The following is a 19,484-nucleotide window of genomic DNA, read 5'->3' as shown; positions in this document are numbered from 1 at the left end:
TCCAGCCTTCCTGGACTCCTTTGCCCTTCAGGACTGCCTCCCAAGGGACTCTGTCAACCAGGCTCCTGAACAGGGCAAGGTCTGCCCTCCGAAAGTCCAAGGTACCAGTTCTGCTGACCCCCCTCCTTACTTCTCCAAGAATTGAAAACTTTGTCATTTCATGGTCGCTGAGCCCAAGACGGCCTCCAACCACCCCATCACCCACCAGGCCCTCTCTGTTCTTAAACAGCAGGTCCAGTGGGGCACCTCCCCTGGTTGGCTCGCTTCCCAGCTGTGTCAGGAAGTTCTCTTCCACACCCTCCAGGAACCTCCGAGACTGTCTCCTCTCTGTATTTCCAGCAGAGATCTGGTACGTTGAAGTCTCCCACAAGAACAAGGGCTAGCGATCGTGAGACTTCAGCTGACCACTTGTAGAACTCTTCATCTGTTTCTTCATCTTGGTTGGGTGATCTATAGCAGACTCCCACCAGGGTATCTGCCTTGTTGGCCTTCCCCCTGGTCTTTACCCATAAGCACTCGACCTTATCATTACCATCATTGAGCTCTATACAATCAAAACACTCTCTAACATACAGAGCTATCCCACCACCTCTCCTTCCTTGCTTATCCCTTCTGAAGAGCTTATAGCCATCCATTGTGGCACTCCAGTCACGAGCGTTATCCCACCATGTTTCTGTGATGGCAACTATGTCATAGTTTTCCTGCCATGCAATGGCTTCCAGCTCCTCCTGTTTATTGCCCATGCAATAAATGCACTTCAGCTGGGCTATTGATCTCGTCTCCAACACAGGCATGCCACCCCTAGGCTCCTCCCTAGCAAGCCTGGTTTTCCCCTTCCCCCTTCGAATCTAGTTTAAAGCTCTCTCAATGAGGCCTGCTAGCTCCTGAGCCAGAATCCTCTTCCCCCTTTGCGACAGGTGAACCCCATCTGTCTCCACCAGGCCTGGTGCCATGTAAACTGCTCCATGACTGAAAAACCCCAAATTCCACCGCTGGCACCAGCCTCTGAGCCACGTGTTGATGAGGTGGGTCTTCCTGTTCCTTTCTGTATGCCTCCCGGCTACTGACGGGATGGAAGAAAACATGACCTGCGCTCCTGATCCTTCAAGTAATCGCCTCGGTTCTCTGAAATCCCTTTTGATCATCTTTGGACTTCTCTCGGCTACCTCATCGCTGCCAACCTGAACAACCAATAGCGGGTAATAACCAGACGGTTGTACCAGCCGAGGGAGCTTCCTAGTAAATGTCTCTGACCCAGGCCCTGGGGAGGCAGCAGACTTCCCTATGGGATGGGTCCGGTCGGCATATCGGGCCCTCTGTTCCCCTCAGAAGGGAGTTGCCTATGACAGTTATCCTTCTTTTTTTCTTACCAGCAGCCGTTGTAATGCATGGGGTTGACTGGCTCACCCCAGTCAACCCCCTGGATGGATCTTCGTCCCCATCATCATCCTCCTGGCCTTCAAGTTCCAGAGCCTCATACCTATTGTGTAAGGGCACCTGGGGGGCTGAGGTAGGCCAGGAGAGGATTTGCCTGCTGCGCCGAGCAGGGATCTGTTTCCATCACCCTCCTTCTCTTAGGTTCCCTCCTTCTGCCTGATGGCAAGAGGGTAGGGGAGCCTCTGCTTCTCTTGATGTTTCCATCTGGTGCGCTTGTCTGTGGGATAGTAGGGAGTGGCTCCACCAGTCTATCTCCCTCTTGCACTCCCTGATACTCCTCCATCTTTCTACTTCTTCTTTCAGTTCTGCCACCACGCTGAGCAGATCCTCCACCTGGTCGCACCTCACGCAGGTGACGTCTCAGCCGTCCATCGCGAGAGCAAGGCTCTGGCACTCCCTGCAGCCAGAGACCTGGGTGGCTGCATGTTGTAGTGGGAGCTGCATCTGGGTGGCCACATCCCTTCTGACGGTGGCTCTTGCCCGGGCGGAAACCATGGCTAGGTCTCTTCTGGGAGGGCAAAGACCACAAGTTGAGCTCGCCGGCTGACTGCGCCCTGCCTGCGCAAACTGCCGTGCAAACTGCCACGCTGCGCCTTGTCTGATGTGCCACGCCCTGGTCGCGGTGCTCCCTAGGGGCGTATAACTCTCCCGTGGTTAGCCCGGCAACGCCCAAGCCCTGTCCGCCTCGCTCGCGAGAGCTGCTGGTTCTTGGCACAAAAGCCCCACGAGGTTCTTTATCAGGTTCCCCGGCTCAGGAAACCCCCTTTTCCACCCCAATCTAGCACCCATTCATGGGCCTTACTGTTGCTGCCACCACATGCCTCACTGACTGAGTCAATATCTTCATCAACGACATAGACAGTGGGATCAAGTGCACCCTAAGCAAATTTTCAGGTAACATCAAGCTGAGTGGTGCGGTTGACGCGCCTGAGGGATGAGATGCCATCCAGAGGGACCTGGACAAGCTGGAGAAATGGGCCCATGTGAACCTCAGGAGGTTCAACAAGGCCAAGTGCAAGGTCCTGCACATGAGTCGGGGCAATCTGTGGTATCAATACAGGCTGGGGGGTGAAGGGATTGAGAGCAGCCCTGCCGAGAAGGACTTGGGGGTACTGGTGGATGAAAAGCCGGCAATGTGCGCTCGCAGCCCAGAAAGCCGTGTCCTGGGCTGCATAAAAAGCAGCGTGGCCAGCAGGTCGAGGGAGGTGATTCTGCCCCTCTACTCTGCTCTGGTGAGACCCCACCTGCAGTACTGCTCTGGGGTCCTCAGCACAGGAAGGACATGGACCTGCTGGAGCAGGTCCAGAGGAGGGCCACAAAAATGATCAGGGGGATGGAACACCCTTCCTATGAGGACAGGCTGAGAGAGTTGGGGCTGTTCAGCCTGGAGAACAGAAGGCTCCAGGGAGACCTTATTGCAGCCTTCCAATATGTAAAGTGGGCTTATAAGAAAGATGGGGACAGACTTTTTAGTAGGGCCTGTTGCAATAGGACAAAAATTTAAAATTAAGAGAGAGCAGATTCAGACTAGATATAAGGAAGAAATTTTTTATAATGAGGTGGTGAAACACTGGAACTGGTTGCCAAGACAGGTGGTTTATGCCCCATCCCTCGAAATGTTCAAGGTCAGGTTGGACATGGCTGTGAGCAACCTAATCTAGTTGAAGATGTCCCTGCTCATTGCAGGGGGTTGGACTAGATGACCTTCAAAGGTCCCTTCCAACCCAAACTATTCTATGATTCTGTTGTAGGTGTTTCCTTTCATAAATGTTCCTGTGTAGTAGAAATGTAATTCTATAAAGCGAGAGGGAGCTGCCAGTAGCTGGTTATTGTCTGGTCTGAGATCTTTGCTTTATCTTTCCCAGCAGCATCTTGAAAGTTATATTCCAAAATGAATCCTGACAATCCCTTCTTTTTCTGATCTGGGCTGTATTTCATGCTGTCTTTTCTCAAAGGGGGCCATCTGTGATCCTTATGTGCAACACCTGCCTTATCCTCAGTTGGTCCACCTTGCTTTTCAGACTAACTGCTCCATAACTGGTTCTTAAGCTGTTTTCCACTAGTGCTTACAGAGTCTAATCTTTCAGAGTTCAAAAACTCCTCATCGCTTTAGTAATTGCTTTTGAGCCTACACATAGACATATGTGAACCTGAACAAGAACTACAGAAATAAGAACTGATGAACTAACTGCATAATAATCTATTCCAAGTACAAGTATAGTATGTGTTGCTTGTAATTCTGACAGTGCAATAATTCTTTACAGAAATTAAAGAACATTACCAGAAATAGTATTTTTGATGTCTTCAACAATATTTCCCTTCTTTTCTCTTAAACACACATCAGATGGATATAATTCCTGCTTCAGACCTACTAGAGCTGTCACAGTGTCCTAAGATCAAGTGTCTTAAAATAACTTTCACTGCTACTCATCTTCTCAGCAAAGGCTGGAAAGCTAGAGGAACTTGTAGCTGCTATTATGGTTCTTGCCCATGGGGGCAGGCCGGTGTGGATCTGGGAAATTAGCTGAATACAAATCTTTTCTTCTGCCTGATCTATACCTTTAAAGAATAAATGAAGAGGCAGACTTTGTAAGCCACTGTTCCTAATATTTACTGCACAGTTATCAGCAATAATGATATCCAGCCTGATTACTATTCTATCTTCTGTCCAAGCTGCCAGCATCTTTGAAAGAGGCTTTCTCTTGGTTCTTGAGGCATTCTGTGCAGGACCACAAAGATTATAACAAATCTTCTTTCTATGGCTTCTTTTTCCAATTTATTCTCTACCCAGCCAACTAAATAAGGAAGTTGTCTGAGTTACACTTAAGACCTAGGAGATAACAATGTGAGAAAAGTCAGGTTCACAGCTACTGGTAGGCAAAATAAACTTATATCTGTGAACCTGGCCATGGAATCAGACTAGTTCAGTGGAATCAGCTCAATATTATCACATGCAATAGATACTGTTTTATATACCCTTTAGGACTCAGAGACTTTCTGATGGCTCCCCCCATACTTGTCACCCATTTATGCAGCCTGCTTCTAGAAATATGACAATCTGCTTGTACCTTTTTACGCAAGCTGAAAAAGGGAACTCCAAATGATAGTATTATTTTTTAAGTAACATGCTGCATTATCCCATAAAATGGTAGATAGGGGAGAAAAAAACATACCGTAAAACAAGAATATGGAGCAAACTGCCAGCTCTGCAGCCTGGCAGAGACACCAAAGTGGAATAGTAACAACTTACTGTCGTGGTTGCTGATGGCATCAAAAAGGATGTGTGTCCACATAGGGAGGCCAGGGCTTTAGGATTTGAGTGTTGGTATTGCAGGGTTTTTATAGAAACTGAAATGAAACGCAGTTTTCTGGCTCACAACATTAACTGGGCAGTCAGTCTTGTAACACACGTCTCACTACATATGTATTTCTACTGCATTTGGAATTACGGATATTAAAGGACTGAGAACTAGAAAAACTAATATACTCAATAAAGTTACCAAGATATAATGTACCAATATAAAACCACCAAGATACAAGATACAATATCTGTCAAAGATTTTATTTCATCTATGTTTCATACAGAATACTTAAGTGATAGGAAAACAAATGAAGACAAATTTAAACGCTTGTATCTCTAAACTTTTTGCAGAACCCAAATAACCATATAGCATCATTATCTTACATTTTTTTCAGCCAGCAGACTTTACAGGAAAGCAAGCACTGAAGCAGATTAAAGAAAAGGGGCTCAAACGACGACTAGTGTATCTCACCCTGGAAACAGATAACGTCGATCCAGAGGGAAATGAAAGTGTTTGGCATAATGGCAAGGTAAGGACTATAGATCATGTTACAAGAAACTAATGTTAATTCTCCACAAACAGAATCTAACTTTGTGTTTCAAGTGTGAATGCATTATTTTTGTTTTACGGGCACAGAACAATTTGAAGCTATGATAAGCGTTTTCTAATCTTCAAGCAAGAAGAAAAGACTAACTAAAGATCTACAAAGAAAATGTGAAATACCATCAAGTCACAGAAACTAGAGTTGGAACAGACTAAAGTATTAACTCATCCATTCTTTTCTCCTGCAAGTTCACCATTGTCCTAACAACACTTTTGCTATTCACTTAAAAGAAAGAGAAAAACAGCAAAGTTTAGGCCTCCACACTTCAGCACTGATTACGTGTTGAAACGCTCACTAGCAGTTAAATTATTGTATATAACAAACATATGCATGTGTATAGTGTTTGTTCTGGTGAAAACTTAATTGAACACAATAGGACAAGACTGTTTTTTCAAGGAGCAAAAAATGCGCAGTTCAAGGTGATGTCACCCCCAGTAGAGAATATTATAAACTGCATGACACACTTGAAACTTGCTTGATGTCTGAAGTGTGTATACCAAAACCAGTATATGAGATGTATAGTTATTTGGTTTGTTTGGTTTTTTTTTAAGAAAACCTCACTGCATCTTGAAAATAAAGATAAATATTTGTGTTTTTTTTCAGGTTATTGGCAACACCACATCTGGCAGTTTTAGTTACAGTGGTCAGCAGAGTCTGGCTTTTGCATATGTTCCCACAGAACTCAGCAAAGTTGGGCAGAAATTGGAAGTTGAACTTTTAGGAAAAAATTATCCAGCAACTGTTATACAAGAGCCACTGGTGCTGACTGAACCAACGAGAATGCGCCTTCAGAGAAGGGGTGAAAGTCCCAAAATATAAACAGAAATGAGGATACAGCAAATTGTGCAGTAGGCAATAGTTCCATTAATATGCATGAAATTAAGAGAAATAAACTACTCAGATTTGCTAATTACTAAACACAAGATCCTCATAGCCATTACATCAGTGAGAAATTTGATGGTGTTACCCTCTTGCTTCCTTGTATGGGCTATTCACATTAGAGATCTGAGCACAGTCAGTATGTGTTCCCCCTTCTCAGTAGCACTTGTGAGCAGAAAGTGGCAAGGAATGAGTAGATCCTCGATTCAGCTTGCTCCCACATTGACTGGCAGATCTGAATTAATGTGGAGGAGAAAGATGCTCTTGGTATTGGCCAATACCAAATTCTTCCTCCTCCTTGACACTCAGTTTCTCCTTTGCCTGTCCTCAGGGTAAAGTAGCTTATCCTGGCTCCTTACAACATGACATTGCAAACTTATCATTGGAATAGTATCACTAGTACGTGCACAGAAATGCTTCCTAAGGAATTGAAATACATCCCAGCAATCATTAAAAATAATAAAGTCAATATTAAAGGCAAACTGAACTGTTAACATTTTTTCCCAATGCGTCACCCTGGCAGAAATTCTCACAGAAGATCAAAATCTAGTTCTTCTTAATGAAACAGCTATAGGAAGCCCATTTGTTATTATTTTTTATGAATCATCTGGTAGATTACATGTAATATTCTACAACACACAGGCTGTTATTGCTCAATTTTGAACAGAACTTAAAGTATTGTATCATGGATTTACTGTTCTAAATCTGAAGAGCTAGGCAGACAGCAGAGAACTTCTGTTCTTCCTTTTAGTGTTAATTATAGATTGAACAGCAGTAAGATCCATATGTTATTACACAGAAATATTAACAATGAAAAAAATATAATTAAATTCACAGCAGAGGAGCTTTATTCAGTGCTAAATATTCAATAACCCGAAGTAAATGATGGGAACACACTAAATTATTAAAACACTCTTCTGAATTCCATAATACGCTCAACAATTCTTTTGAATAAGAAGAATGTCACAATTTCCAACTTACAAAGAGAAACACTCTCCCTTAGGCTATAGATAAACCTTTTCGAAGTACATATGAATATGAATAATGTCCAAAATGTACTTTCTCCAACGGAGTTGGTGCCTCTAAATCTTCAGCAAAGAAGCAAACATATAAATAGAATATACCAGGAGAAACACAATACGAATAACGAACACTTACTCTTGCTAAAGTAAGCTGCCATTGCAGCTTGACCAGAGCAGGTCAAAATAAAATATACAAGCTTTGGCAGGTTTGCATGTAGTACTATCATCTTGAGTAAAAAATCCATTCAGAAATTATTCTCTGTTATGCTTTCATAAGTGATTTAATTCTACTTTGCTGAACCAATCAGAGATGTTACTTTTTCTAAAGGTAACATTATTTGTAATGAAGCAGTTAGCCACTATGTTTCCTTGAGAATTTAAGAAATCTAAAATACAACACAATGCAATATTCTTCTATTTAGGAACACAGTTTTGAATTTCAGTATTTCCCAAGAACATGCAAATTTACTAGACACCACGTCCTGGAGTGTACAGGAACAGTTATCCTGAGACAGGATTTCACACATACTTTCCTAATAAGCTTCACTATGCCAAAACTCTGTTTCAACGATAACTTCCACATCCCAGTCTAGAAGTTAGAATCAGGTTTGTAACTCCTTTTCCAGCTTGGAAGAAAGAAGTGCTATTCATTAACATGTCAACGAGATCAGTCTGACTGTGTGGAAGGGGCAGGCCTTCTGCAGCCTAAGCAAAAGGTAATGAATCACAGACGTAATTCCTACAGTCAAGTAAGCTCAGAAACTGTACCCTCCATGGGCTTGTACCGCGTTTCCAACTGTAACCTCCCAACCACTAATTTCTCCTTGTAGCTGGTGCAGACAGCTACCTGTCTCATTTTACAGTGTAGTTTTATAGAGGCCCAAACACTGATTTCCTTGTGCACTTCTCATTGACCGCTGTTGTCACCCAAGTTTCATGAAGATTGAGCCTTGGCCAGTTGATTTTCATTTAGTTTCAAGATTTAGAGAAGCTGACAAAAACCGTAGCATGCTGCTTCTGGGACAAGGCAATGCAGAGTAAAGTTTCTTTCCTGCAGCCAACTTGTAAGACCAAAACAACTCCCTCTTCATCACTGACCATAAATAAGACAAATGGAGTCTCTGAGAACTTGTTGCACTCTGTTAACTCTTAAGAACAGCTGTGCTTTCTGTTTAACAATGCATTCAGGAGCAGAGATACCTGAAGTAGTTTTAAACAAGCATGTCTGAGTATTAGAAGCACTGTAGCATAGATAGTCATATCAAGACAGGGCTTCCTAGTTGACATAACTTCTTTTTTACTGCTCTGACACTCAAGTCAGCTTACCGAGTATTTATTAGGATAGCTCAACATTGCAGCACTTTGCACAGCATGAGTAAACTAAACTGTAAGGGGATGAAGCTTTACAAATCATGCCCACAGACAGGTTCACGCATTTAAGTCAGTCTTTCATAGTTACAAAATGAAAACGATAAACCTGAAGAAATGAGGGGGGGGAAGTGTTCAGTGGCTTTTGTGGTTTCCTGTCACTGCTTCCTTTCATTGTGTGTTGTGATATGGTGTTGCATAGACTTGTGGTGTCAGGATACAGCAAGAGGAAGTGAATAGGAGCAAGAATGTTTCAGTAGTACATCCATGTTTTAAGAGGGCTTCTAAGCAGTCAAACAGAAATACCAGGGCAGAAAGACTGGCAGGGACATCTTGTGAGTCTTCAGCAACCCCATTAGCTAACAGAGGAGACACCTCTGTAATGAGGTGAAAATGACAGTTGGTTGTCTAGGAAATTTTCTGAAATGTTCAAATTTCTGTGCGTGGAGACATCAGGACATGTCAAAAGGCAGTTTTCTCAGACATATTTTCTGTCATTTTCCTTTGTTCTTTTTCCATCTCCAGAGAGTTTTGGTACACCAGAGTAGATGTTACTACTACCATTTGAATTTTTGTTCCAAAGTTCCCATGTGCTATGGCAAGATATGCCATGTACATACTTTGTGTGGAATGATAAATAGACATGGATACCATAATCTTGTGTGTCACTCTAATGACTTCATTAATCATTGACCTCAAAACAGCTGCCAAATTATTCAACCCCAAATTCAGAAAAGGTACACTGAAACATGCCGGACTGAACACAGACCATTTCGAGGATTTATTCTTTTGATTCAAGAGAACACTCTCTGATATAAATAGTATTTTCTAATTGGGATTCCAAATCCCTCAAGCAGTAATAAAAAAACAAACAAACACTAAGAAAATATGACAGGCAGCAGCATCCAGACTGTGACTGTGCAGTATCTGCTGTGTATGTTTTAGATGGTACAACTTAATGTTTAACTCTGGCAGTTCAGGCAACCAGGTTATCCAGTTCTGGTGGAGCAGGATAACCAGTAACTCTTGACACTCCTCTACAAGGGAATATGAGTTCAGCTGCACTTGAACACCCTCATACCTTCGGAAATATGTCAAGTGAATAGCTATTCTGAATTTTATTCCAAAATTTGTATCCAACATTTCTGATTTCACCAGCACTGTGTATATTTTCAAAGTAATTCTTTTGAATGAACAAGAATGGTTTCCATGGGAATGGAAACATTTGAATGGAACTTTACCTATAATAAGGACATGGAAGAAGTTAGTAAAATATACAATTCAGTGAGACAACTGTGACTGGTGATGGGATCTGAACTAAAAACAAGATAAATTGGAACTTTCCAGCCTTTTGAACAGTATGAATCACATCTCAACAAAGAAAATGTAACTCATAGTCACATACCAGCTTGTCAGCAATCCTGGAATTTACTTCAGGGAAAACTGACTTCAGGACAGTATTGTTGCTGTGGACAGACACATTCTTATTGTAGAAAAAAATGTGGCATCACTCATTGCTGTTGTTTTCAAACCAGCAGGGAATTCTTTGGGATTTATAAAAAAAGTCTGGTAAATTTGTAGACTTATCCACTAGACTTCACTCATAGGAGCAGGAACTTTCTTTCCGCAGAGACTTGTCAATCAAAAAGAAAGTAAACAGGAGTCTGGCATACTCAATATTTGCCTTTCTTACTGAGAAATATGTTTTTTGACGTGGATGGTTCTTTTACCTGTTACCAAACGGCTACATAAATTTGGAAATGCACGTGTGTACCATACCATTCCACCTAAATGTGAAACACATGGTTATTTGATCTTTAACTGGCCACTGAAATTTATATGTATTCCATGGATGAACATCGATCAGAGTTGACAGCTATTTCTGTCCTTTCACAGTCTTAGATATTTCATCGAGATTATAACTAAGGTAATGGTCGTTTACAATATTGCTTTAGAAGATTACACAGTTTGAAGAAACAGCCCTGTTGACATAGCTGTTATTTCTGCTTCTGGGTTGCTTCACTTCCTTCCTACTCAGTAACAGTCACAAGCACCATCTTACAGCCAGACCTCGATCACGACTTCTCATCCATATGAACAAAATGAAGCGAAAAAAGCACTGGGTTGCTCGTGATTTTGCGGAAGGGGTGGGCAGGGGAGGGGATGAGAGCAGGAGCTGGTGATGGCAGGAGAGAGGCCATGCACTTTTCTCCTACAGGAATGACTGCCATCTTGCACAGCTCAGCTGCTTCTTCAGTGGCGGTGGCAGTTTGTCTTTCCCAGGCTGTAGCACGGGAGGACAAGCAGCAAGGCCATGGCTGTCTTGCAGCTGTCCCGCTTTGCTTACACATAGAATAAACGCTGTTGGCAGTATTAAACCTGGATGAACTGCCATGGTGTTGCATATGAAGGCAGAAATAAGAGTCCAGTTACTTGTACCGGAACACACTGTGTCCTCAAAGCGTCGTGCTGACTTCCTTGGAAACACAGCTGACTTGAGACACACGCTTGCAAACAGCTCCCTGGTTCCCCCAGGAGAGCCCGTGGCTTAAAATGGATGTTTCACGTAGCAATTGAAGCAAGATGAACTCCAGCATCGCTGAGTTGGGTACCCTGCTAACACCGGCAACAACTTTGCAATCTCTTTTTTTTTGACTCGTTTCATAAACTAACGGGCCTAAAGCCGCACCGCCTTCACCCCGCCGCAGGCACCGCGGGGCCTTGTGCGCCGCTCCACAGGCCCGGCCCGAGCCGGCGCAGGGGGGCGCGGCGGGCCGGCCCCCGCCCCCGCCCCCGGCCCCGGCCCCGGCCCAGCCCCGCCGGGCCGCCGCCGAGCAGGGCGCCGCAGGCCGCCGCCCCCGCAGCCCCGTCCCGCCCGGCGGGAGGAGCCGGGCGCTGCCGCCGCCGCGGCCCGTCCCCGGGGCGGTGCCCGCGGCCCAGTTCCTGGTGGCGGGGATGGCGCGGCGGGCGGGCGGCCCGCCGCCGCTCTGCCTGCTCCTCTGCCTGCCCTTCTGCCTGCTCCCGCGGCCGGCGGCGGCGCGGCCGCCCGCCCCGCACCTGGTGCTGGTGCTGGCCGACGACCTGGGCTGGGGCGACGTGGGCTGGCACGGCTCGGCCATCCGCACGCCGCGGCTGGACGCGCTGGGGGCGGGCGGCGTGCGGCTGGAGCGGTACTACACCCAGCCGCTCTGCACCCCCTCCCGCAGCCAGCTCCTCAGCGGCCGCTACCAGGTAGGGCGCGGGTCGGGGGGCACCCGCGGAAGCTCGGTCCCGGAGGTGCTGCCCCGGGGCGGCGATGCCCGCGGGAGAGCCTCCGCGCTCCCCCCCGGCGGCAGCGGCGCCCTGCCGGCCCCTTCCCCTCCCGCCGTGTCAGCAGGTGGCTCCGGCTTGCTGCCAGCAGCGCTGTGTCGTTTGGCCGTGTATCTCATGCAGAGGTGCGCTTGGGAGGAGGCTATTGCACGAAGACCAGTTGCAGACAAACTTGTTTCACTTCGTTCTGGCTCGCTAGCTCGGCAGCAAACTAAGCGTGGGTTTAGTGCAAGTTGTTCTGCTCCTGAAAAGCTGAGATGCTCTCTACGCTTCAGTTGTATTAACAGGCATGGCGGCGTATCATGAAAAATAGTCCCGTTGCAGTCATGTTATCTGCTTCTGAACTGGGCAGGCATGCAGTCAAGATGCAGCCAGAAGCAGATAAGCGCTACGTTCTCAGTTTACGCAGCTTATTTTCCAGTGCAGCATTTAAATGCATCCTAACCTATGCATTCTCCTTCATATGGTAACATGGGTGTAGGCATTTGTGCACCTCTTGATGGAGTGCACGCAGACTGATCCTTAGTCAGGGTGCCTCGCTGCTTCGTGGTCCTAGTCATAACGTTTCCCATTTTTTTCAGTTGCCCAGGTGTGAGAATTGGACTTTATCATACCGCTATACTTCCCCCGTCCCCCTTCTTTTTATTGCAACTTCAGCAAAAACAAGGCAGGGCGTAGGGAGAAGAATACAGCCAGAGAGAAAGGAGAAACTCACAAAGGGTTAAGCGTATTTGAGAAACTTCCCCTCTCTCTCAAAAAGTCCCGCACATGCATGGTAACCATAGTGATTTGTCAAAGAAACTGTTCAGAATGAAAATAAATGTCATCCTGTATTAGCACATGTAATCTGTTGTCGAAGGAAGGTTTTTGTAGCTGGTGCTTACTCTTTCCAAGCAATGTTTGTTCTGTTCCTAAAACTCCAAGAGTCAATAATAATGAATAGGAAGATGTAACTGACCTTTTTTTTTTTTTAACCAACTGTTTAAATTGTTTTGTGTAAATAACCTAAAACACTTTTTCATTTTGACTGTTTCTAGAATACAGTTCATATTCTGAACGTGCTTATCTAGAAATGTCTCAGGGTTAACTGGACAGTACTGCATCTGATCTTTAAAGTGGAAATTGGAAATGCTCGTAGTTTGGTCCTGATTTAAATTCATCAGATGCATCTGACTTGATAATTTAATCGTCATGTTGACCTTGTTATAAAACAGTAAAATAATACTAGAAAATGGAAGTAATTTTTTTATAAAATTGAGGAGACATTGTGTGCAGGAAATAATTATGTAGCAAATATGTGGGATTTTGTTTTGTTTTCCATTGGTATGATTAGCAATTACTCAGAGATTTGAAAAAATAACCTAAATCTGGTCCTATCTGGAGCTGGAATTTTGATAGTCATCTTGCAGTCCATGAAGAAAGAAGAGCAAAGGTATTGGTTTATGAAAACTATAGGGTTTTTTAATTATTATTGTTATTATTTTCCTCTGCTTTTTATTGTATTCTAGAGACAGTGGAAGAAATTACAATGCTTTGCTAGCTTGTGTCTGTCACTATATTAATAACCTGTTTTGTAATACTGCATTTAAAAAAAACAAGGTTTTTTCCAGATCCTGTTTCAAAGAAAATTAGTAACTAGTAGGCCCTTTGTGAGTATCTGCTTACCCAGTTGTCTAAGATCAGGGATTATTTGGTTTGAAAGTGAGTTCAAAGTGTTGCTAAAATGATGCTTTAAAAATTAATCATGCAGCTTGCTACACTGAAGTGCTTAGTGGAGTTATAAAATCTGTTGTCTTGTGCTTTAGGGAGTCTGGGAGGTTCTGTGCTTTGACAGAGGCAGATTACTAGAAACATTTAGTAAATAAACAAGATATTTATGCTTGTATGCGTATGTTTGCTGGCCTAAGTTTAGGGTAGTGCTGTTTTTTTTTTCTGGAGGAGATAGGAGAGTTGACAAAAGTCAGCTTATAGTACACAGTCACTGAAGAGATTTCTTGCATCAAGCAAAGTGTAGCAGTTGGAGTATCGTTATCAGTCATACTTTTGTAAAGAGATACAAAATTCACCACTGGTTAAGATTGGAAACTTACGTGGAACTATCAGAGGTCAGATCTAGGCAGTGTCTAAAACTTGTGTTATCCCCAGTATGCTTTTTTTTGTAAAAGTGCTCACACTCAATTTAAGTACATAAATATATAAATGTGTGTATATAATGTACATTTAGAAGAGTAAAGCAAAAAGCACTGTCTTGGCCTTTAGCACCCTTTCCTCCGGTGACTGTTCTCTGATACAGGCAAAAGCTCGGTAGCTTTACCTGCCATGCCTTTTTGCCCATCTCCATCCCGTTTAAAAATCTCTCACTCCATGTTGAGATGTTGTCCCTAGCCATCAAAGAGACCATAATGGTAATTATTACCTGTAAGATTTTTAGATGACAGCGCAAAAGGCTTTGCTTTTTTTTTATTGCACTGGATTTATGCCTGTGAATGTCTTGTAAACCCCTGCGATACTATTTCCTTGTCTTCCTCCACATTCCCCCTGCCCTCCCTCTGCGGCTTCCCCATCTTTCTTGGTGCTACATCAGTGAAGACAGAAGGCCCTAAAACTAATGCTAGCCTCTGGTGTAGCTTTGTTTCTTTTTGCACCTGCTTATAAAGTAGCCTACGGTAACACGTTGCTGTGTTGTGACTAATCTCACATCCTTCTTTTCTCTCCTAGATCCACACAGGTTTACAACACCAGATAATTTGGCCGTGCCAGCCCAGCTGTTTGCCACTGGATGAGAAACTCCTCCCAGAGCTACTTCAAGAGGCGGGATACATTACTCACATGGTGGGGAAGTGGCATTTAGGGATGTACAGAAAAGAATGCCTTCCAACCCGCAGAGGATTTGATACTTACTTTGGTAATGGTTAGATTTAACATGGCAATAAATGAAGTGTTAAAAATGATAAGAAACTGCCCAATTCTTCTAAGAACAGCAGATTTACTCTTAGCGTATGAGTAAATCATTACCAGGGCATGCATGTTTCTGAAGTATAACTGCTTAAAATAAGGTAGTGCCTTAAATGCATGCCGAAGCCTTACAACTTATTGAAGAAAAAAAAAAAAATCATAATTATTGAGTGGCTCCAAAGAAAATATTTCTCTCTTATGAATCTGGATTTAATTTGGTTCCATGATGGTTAGAAGATTTAAGGTGTAGTGACTGGTTTGTTTTTTATAAGTGTCTTTAATCTCAACATTTTGTGTTAGATCAGACAGTAGACATCACTTGCTCTGCAAATAATGCTGCATTTCTAAAAGCTGATATTTTCAAGAGAAATCGACATTGTACCACACTGTGTTCATGCTTTGTGAATTGGTTTTCCAGAGCCTGTGGCAAGGAAGATGGTGTGAGAGCCTCTATAAAATGGTATCCAAAAGGCCTGTTGCAGGAACTCACAAGTTATTGAGTTAAATCCTCAGATTAAAAAAATAATGCCAGAACTAGATTGTCCAAGTATGAGTGTCTTACAAAGCAACTTGTAGCTACATGTTGTTTATTCTTCCTCTCGCAAAGGCTCGCGTCCCAGTATTGATTGGACGTTTATTAGTTTTGCACAAGTGCCACAGATGTTATGTGAATCAGGAAATACGTCTCATTCTGTGTGGTACTGAATGCAAAGTTGTCCATTTCCACTTAGTTGTTTTTAAGACACTTACATAGAATGGATAATTTCAAAACAGTTCATCGTCTTCAAAATAGCTTTGAAAGTTGTTGATACTACTGCTGCCCACTTCTGAGAAAGTAAGGTACAAAGAAACTTGAGCTGAAGTCCACATTTTTCTTGTCTAACGTTAGGTACTTAAATGAAGAGCCTGGTTATGCTACATGCCTGTTATAGACAGTGGCGATGTTGTGGTTTAACTCAGCAGGCAGCTAAACACTCCACAGCTGCTTGCTCACTCCCCTGCCCCACAGTGGGATGGGGGAGAGAATTGGGGGTGGGGGGGAAGGAAGATTCGTGGGTTGAGATAAAGACAGTTTAATAGGACAGAAAAGGAAGGGAAAATAATAATAATAATAAACAACAATAATAATAATAATAGTGATGATAAAAGAATATACAAAATAAGTGATGCACAATGCAGTTGCTCATCACCCGCTGACCAATGCCTAGCCAGTTCCTGAGCAGCAGCCCTCCAGCCAGCCTTCCCCTCGTTTATATACTGAGCATGATGTCATACGGTATGGAATAGCCCTTTGGCCAATTTGGGTCAGCTGTCCTGGCTGTGCCCACTCCCAGCTTCTTGTGCCTCTCCAGCCTTCTCAATCGGTAGAGCATGAGAAGCTGAGAAGTCCTTGACTTTGTGTAAGCCCTACTTAGCAACAACTAAAACATCAGTGTGTTACCAACATTATTCTCATGCTAAATCCAAAACATAGCACTATGCCTGCTGCTTGGAAGAAAGTTAACTCTATCCCAGCTGAAACCGGGACAGTATCCACCCCTTATTCTGTACCGTCTACATCATGCCCAGGTCATACCCTTTCCAATACATTCCAATTAATCACTGCTGCTTTTCCTGTCTTTTTATGTATATATATATATATATACACACAGAGATATCATTCCCTATAAAATGTTCATTGTGTTCATTTAGTCCATGACTTTGGGCTCCCATAGAGTGCTTCAGGGTAGGATAGATGGTGTGTGGTGTTGGATTGTCGCATGCTGAAGCGAGTTCTGGTACCATTATCACTGCGCTTTGCTCGGTTTTCATCAAAGTTCATTCTTCATCAATCTAGGTGATTCTTACTGCAATACTATTGATATGGCATATAGCCACCATAGAAGTGATGATATATAATGTTTTATATCGCAATTAGCATAATACAATTTAATTTATTGGCTATTCTCACCCAAAATCAAATCCCCTTGAGGTACACATTGGACTTCCCCATCCTCCTGCATTACCCACCAAGGGCACCCAGGTCCTTGAGCAAAAGCAATCCCACGAATGGGATTACCTCTGCCTGAGGCAGGAATAACCCAGACTGTCTTCCCCATCATATTTTTTATGTGCACTACAGGGATTTTATCCCCTTCTAGAGTATATAAAAGCCTCAATTCTATCTGATGTGCCATAAGACCTGTTTTTCAAGGCCCAGGATAGTGTTCCGGGTGGTGGCATGGGGCACAGGATATGTTTCCAGCCATCTGGTGCTTGCTTCCCCCATTGTAAGCACATGGTGCTTGCCTTGCAGGTTTGTGGGAGTGTGGTATAATCAATCTGCCAGGCCTCTCCATATTGATATTTCAACCATCGTCCTCCATACCAGAGAGGCTTGAACTGCTTGGCTTGCTTGATCGCAGAGCATGTTTCACATTCATGGATAACCTGTGCAATAGTGTCTGTGGTCAAGTCCAGCCCTTGATCATGAGCCCATCTATATGTTGCATCTCTTCCTTGATGGCCTGAGGTGTCATGGGCCCATGGAGCTAGAAATAATTCACCCTTATGTTGCCAGTCCAGACCCACCTGAGCCACTTCAACCTTAGCAGCCTGATCCGTCTGTTGGTTTATGTTCTTCAGTGGCCCAGCTCTTGGGTATGTGAGCATCAACGTGATGTACTTTTACAACCAGTTTCTCTATTGGGGCAGCAATATCTTGCCACAGTGTGGCAGCCCAGATGGGTTTGCCTCTGTGCTGCCAGTTGCTCTGCTTCCATTGCTGTAACCACCCCCACAGGGCATTTGCCACCATCCATGAGTCAGTGCAGAGATAAAGGACTGGCCATTTTTCTCATTCAGCAATATTTAAAGACAGCTGGATGGCTTTCACCTCTGCAAATGGACTCGATTCACCTTCTCCTTCAGCAGTTTGTGCAACTTGTCGTATAGGACTCCATACAGCAGCTTTCCACCTCCGATGCTTCCCCACAAGACAACAGGACCCATCAGTGAACAGAGCATATTGTTTCTTACCCTCTTACTCCAGGTAGCATCAGTTGCATGATGTGTACAGGGGATCCTCCCTATGAACATCCAGCCCTGCACTGGCAGTTGGGGTGCCAGGAGGAGCTGTGCTTCAGTACCAACCACTTCTGAAGCGGCTCGAGCCCCTTCATATGCTGCCAATATCTCTTTTCCAGTTGGAATATAGCAGGTCTCAGATCTTCTGTATCCCCAACTCCAAAACCCTAGGGGTCGGCCTCGAGTCTCCCCCGGTGCTTTCTACCAGAGGCTCCAGGTAGGGCCGTTCTCCCTGGCTGCAGTGTAGAGCACATTTTTTACATCTTGTACTGCCCGGACTGGCCCAAGGGCTAATGCATGGACTATCTCCTGTTTAATTTGTTCAAAAGCTTGTTGCTGCTCAGGGTCCCATTTGAAATCGTTCTTCTTCTGGGTCACTTGATGGAGAGGGCTTACAGTGAGACTGAGATTTGGAATATGTGTTCTCCAAAAACCCACAACGCCTAAGAAAGCTTGTGTTTCCTTTTTGCTGGTTGGTGGGGACATAGCTGTTATTGTGTTGATCATGTCCATTGGGATCTGATGACATCCATCATGCTATTTTATTTCTAAAACTGGATCTCCTGTGCAGGTCCCTTGATCTTACTTTGTTTTATGGCAAAACCAGCTTTCAGAAGGATTAACCAGCTTTCAGAGGGATTTGGGCTATTTTCTTCCCTTTCTCAAAATCCTTTTCTTCTGTGTTGCCCCACACGATGATGTCATCAACGTATTGCAGGTGTTGCAGAGCTTCACCCTGTTCCAGTGCAGTCTGGATCAGTCCATGGCAAATGGTGGGGCTGTGTTTCCACCCCTGGGGAAGTCAATTCCAGGTGTACTGGACGCCCCTCCAAGTGAAAGCAAATTGTAGCCTGCACTCTGCTGCCAAAGGGATTGAGAAAAACGCATTAGTGTGTCAGAAAATTAACTCTATCCCAGCCGAAACCAGGACAGGCAATCCAAACTTCAGGTGGGAAGAACTGTTCCCTTAGATTGTTTTGACTCTTCGGGGACGTTGGGGCCATGGTTTCACAACTGAATTAAGCTAATATATATGGATTGTAATATAATGTCTTGTTGCTTAAACATATATGCCTCCTCCCATGCCTTTGCAGGAGTCTGCGATCTTTTTGACAGCATAGATGTAGATAGGCTCATTGGTGCTCCTTGTGAAATCTCACCCTGGGAGAGAGCAGGCTCTTAATGCACGGGCCTTAATACAGGCTGGCTCTGAGCATGGTTGTTGGGTGACCAACATGATATTATTTTTCAGAGACTGTAGCAGTTTAATATCCTATAATGTTCATGTAATTTCAGTAGGTGTTGATTGCAATTAAGGGGCATTTGATTCTTCAGCAAACTTGACGCGGTGTCTGCCCCACTGGCGCTCAAAATGGAAAAACGCAACTTGTGGCTCTGAGTACATTGATGTAAGCAGTCTGCCCACAAAATCTCTCCTTGTGCTTTGAAACAAAAGCCATTTTTTCCTCCTGAAAATGTATTAGAAGTTTATATTGTATTTAAAACAGAACTTCATTCTTCCTGTACATACTTTTTTGCGCA

The 19,484-nt window shown here is 44.0% G+C and overlaps 2 protein-coding genes across 5 annotated transcripts in view; both read left to right on the top strand.

The window, feature by feature from the left end:
* The window catches only part of DMGDH (dimethylglycine dehydrogenase), a 50,694-nt gene extending 43,996 nt beyond the window's left edge, over nucleotides 1-6,698 (top strand). For all 3 annotated transcript variants that reach the window (XM_087741519.1, XM_087741518.1, XM_087741517.1), the window contains 2 exons: nucleotides 5,134-5,268; nucleotides 5,947-6,698. In XM_087741519.1, the coding sequence (XP_087597645.1) occupies nucleotides 5,134-5,268; nucleotides 5,947-6,162 (351 nt within the window). In that variant the 3' untranslated portion in view covers nucleotides 6,163-6,698. The remainder of the gene's footprint in view (nucleotides 1-5,133; nucleotides 5,269-5,946) is intronic.
* Nucleotides 6,699-11,567: 4,869 nt separating this feature from the next.
* Nucleotides 11,568-19,484, top strand: part of ARSB (arylsulfatase B) — a 77,463-nt gene continuing 69,546 nt past the window's right edge. For both annotated transcript variants that reach the window (XR_015700949.1, XM_087741520.1), the window contains exons 1-2: nucleotides 11,568-11,843; nucleotides 14,640-14,826. Coding sequence is in view for 1 of the 2 variants with exons in the window: in XM_087741520.1 (XP_087597646.1) it covers nucleotides 11,568-11,843; nucleotides 14,640-14,826 (463 nt within the window). In the remaining variant the exon portion in view is untranslated. The remainder of the gene's footprint in view (nucleotides 11,844-14,639; nucleotides 14,827-19,484) is intronic.

This window comes from Nipponia nippon, unplaced genomic scaffold (assembly GCF_047370975.1).
Source record: "Nipponia nippon isolate SJK-2023a ecotype South Korea unplaced genomic scaffold, ASM4737097v1 scaffold_8, whole genome shotgun sequence".
In the NCBI taxonomy this organism is placed as follows: domain Eukaryota; kingdom Metazoa; phylum Chordata; class Aves; order Pelecaniformes; family Threskiornithidae; genus Nipponia; species Nipponia nippon.
Note: the sequence above shows the minus strand (reverse complement) of the source record. Positions and strands in the feature narration are given on the sequence as shown.